At 54.6% G+C, this 1,855-nt stretch overlaps 1 protein-coding gene across 1 annotated transcript in view; it reads right to left on the minus strand.

Annotated features, from left to right (window-relative positions):
• LOC102678046 (general transcriptional corepressor trfA) overlaps positions 1-1,855 on the minus strand; it is a 71,211-nt gene that overhangs the window by 3,606 nt on the left and 65,750 nt on the right. Inside the window, exons 3-4 of the mRNA XM_031513855.1 lie at positions 542-959; positions 87-413 (exon numbers count right to left, since the gene is read on the minus strand). Coding sequence (XP_031369715.1) covers positions 87-413; positions 542-959 — 745 coding nt within the window. The remainder of the gene's footprint in view (positions 1-86; positions 414-541; positions 960-1,855) is intronic.

The following is a 1,855-nucleotide window of genomic DNA, read 5'->3' on the forward strand; positions in this document are numbered from 1 at the left end:
GCGTTCGAGCTCGCCTCCGAGGTCAACCTGAGAATAAGGAGGAATAAAGATGGATTCCATCCACTCAGAGCCAAGATTCGACCTTACCTGAGCGACGAGATCTTGCAGCCGGGGATGTTCTTCAGCACTTCGTTCGAGATGGGCAGGCTGGGCATCGGCTTGGGCAGCTTCTTCTCCATCTTACCGTCGGCCCTGGGAACAACGACCAACGGGGGCTTCTTGGTGGGCGGCGGGGCCATGGCGAGGTTTCTCACTTCCCAATCGTTGCCCGACGCGGCCCGTCCGCTCGGCGACACGGCGCCCAGGTACTTGGCCAAACCGGCCTTGTTCCTCTGCACCGTGGCAGCTGGCCTTCGAGATTCCGACGAACTCTTGGCGACCAGCACCGACATCGTCTCGCTGTTCTTCTTGATCTTTCGATCGAGAAGCAAAAAAACAAGAAAAAAAAAAAAAAAAAAATAGCATCGATCGTTAGTGGAAAAAATCGAAGGGGGAAAATAAATTCGATAAATTCGAATTAAAAAAAAGGTTGGAAAGTCACCTTGGGTTGCTGGGGTTTGATCTGCGTTTTGAAGTACTCGGTGATCTTGCCCTGGGACTCGTGATGATGATGATGATGATGGCCGGCGGCGTTGTTCGGTTTGCCGGCCGATTTTCCGCTTCCCCTGAACCCGGGATCCGCGGCCCCGGACCTCGGCAGGGCGCCAGCCTCGGGCTCGCCCTTCAGCCTCTTGTAGGTGGAGCACGCGGTGGCAGCGAGGGGCGGGGTCCAGGGCCACTGGGGCCTGGTGCTGATCTGCGAGGAGGGCGCCAGCTTGGGTAGGGACGGCAGTGGACTAGCGGACGCGCCCCTTATAGCCGCTACCCCCTCGTCGCTGCTCGTGCTGCACGGGGAACCGGGCTCCGTGATGTCGCTGGTACCGCTGCTGCTGCATTCCCCGCAGGACACGGCGACGCCACTGCGAAAAATCGTCATTGGTCAAAAAAAAGATATCGCGTCAATAACGTCGTGCAATTCGTCCATCGACGACTGATAAATCGTTCTTACGTTACGAAATTTCCTTTCTTTCGTTCTTTCTCTCAAAATTCCATTCCATTTTTTCGGGGGAGGGGGAGGGATGTATCTGGTCGCGCGTGCGTTTTTTTTGCGGTTTAGAAATATAGGCGGAGTGGGGAGGTTGATGGGAAACGGGGAGACTAGCGGGGAAATTGCACGTTTACCGGTTAACAGTATTAGCAGCAGCGCAAACCTAATTACAGGGTCAGACACTGGCAATTGGGGCGGCGTTTGAGGCGAGAGGGCAGCCAGCCAGCGCCACGAGCCGTTCCGCTCGTTCCCCTCCTCCCCCTCCCCGAGGAAACGCAACCGAGGAGTCGAAATCGTTATCATTTTCGTCAAGCGAGAGTCATTAACTCGCGGTTGAAATTCGAAGGATGGGAGTAGGAAGGGAGAAAGGTAAAAAAATTGGCGAGTGGGGACGACTTTAATCGATCGAAGGAATGAAGAAAAATAAAAAAAAGAAAATTGACGAAATTAAGTGGATGTGAATGGATGGATGGATGGATGGATGGATGGACGGAACGGTGGACGGAAATGCGAGCACGAATTTCTGTTTAGTTGGCGAAACAGAAAACCTAGACTCGAGTCGGTCGCTTGCACCTGCGTTACGGGAACGGTATTGCAAAAGCAATCGTATCGCATGCCAGAGCGGTAGTTCGCGTTTCGCCGCGAAAAAGAATGCCCGTTGGAATGAAGTTTGCGCTCCGCGCGCTCTGGAACGAGGATTGAATTCACGCGCGCGCGCGCTCGAACGCAACATCGACGCCGTTTCTGCGGCCACCGCCGAATACCGTT

Source organism: Apis dorsata, unplaced genomic scaffold (genome assembly GCF_000469605.1).
Source record: "Apis dorsata unplaced genomic scaffold, Apis dorsata 1.3 scaffold_772, whole genome shotgun sequence".
In the NCBI taxonomy this organism is placed as follows: domain Eukaryota; kingdom Metazoa; phylum Arthropoda; class Insecta; order Hymenoptera; family Apidae; genus Apis; species Apis dorsata.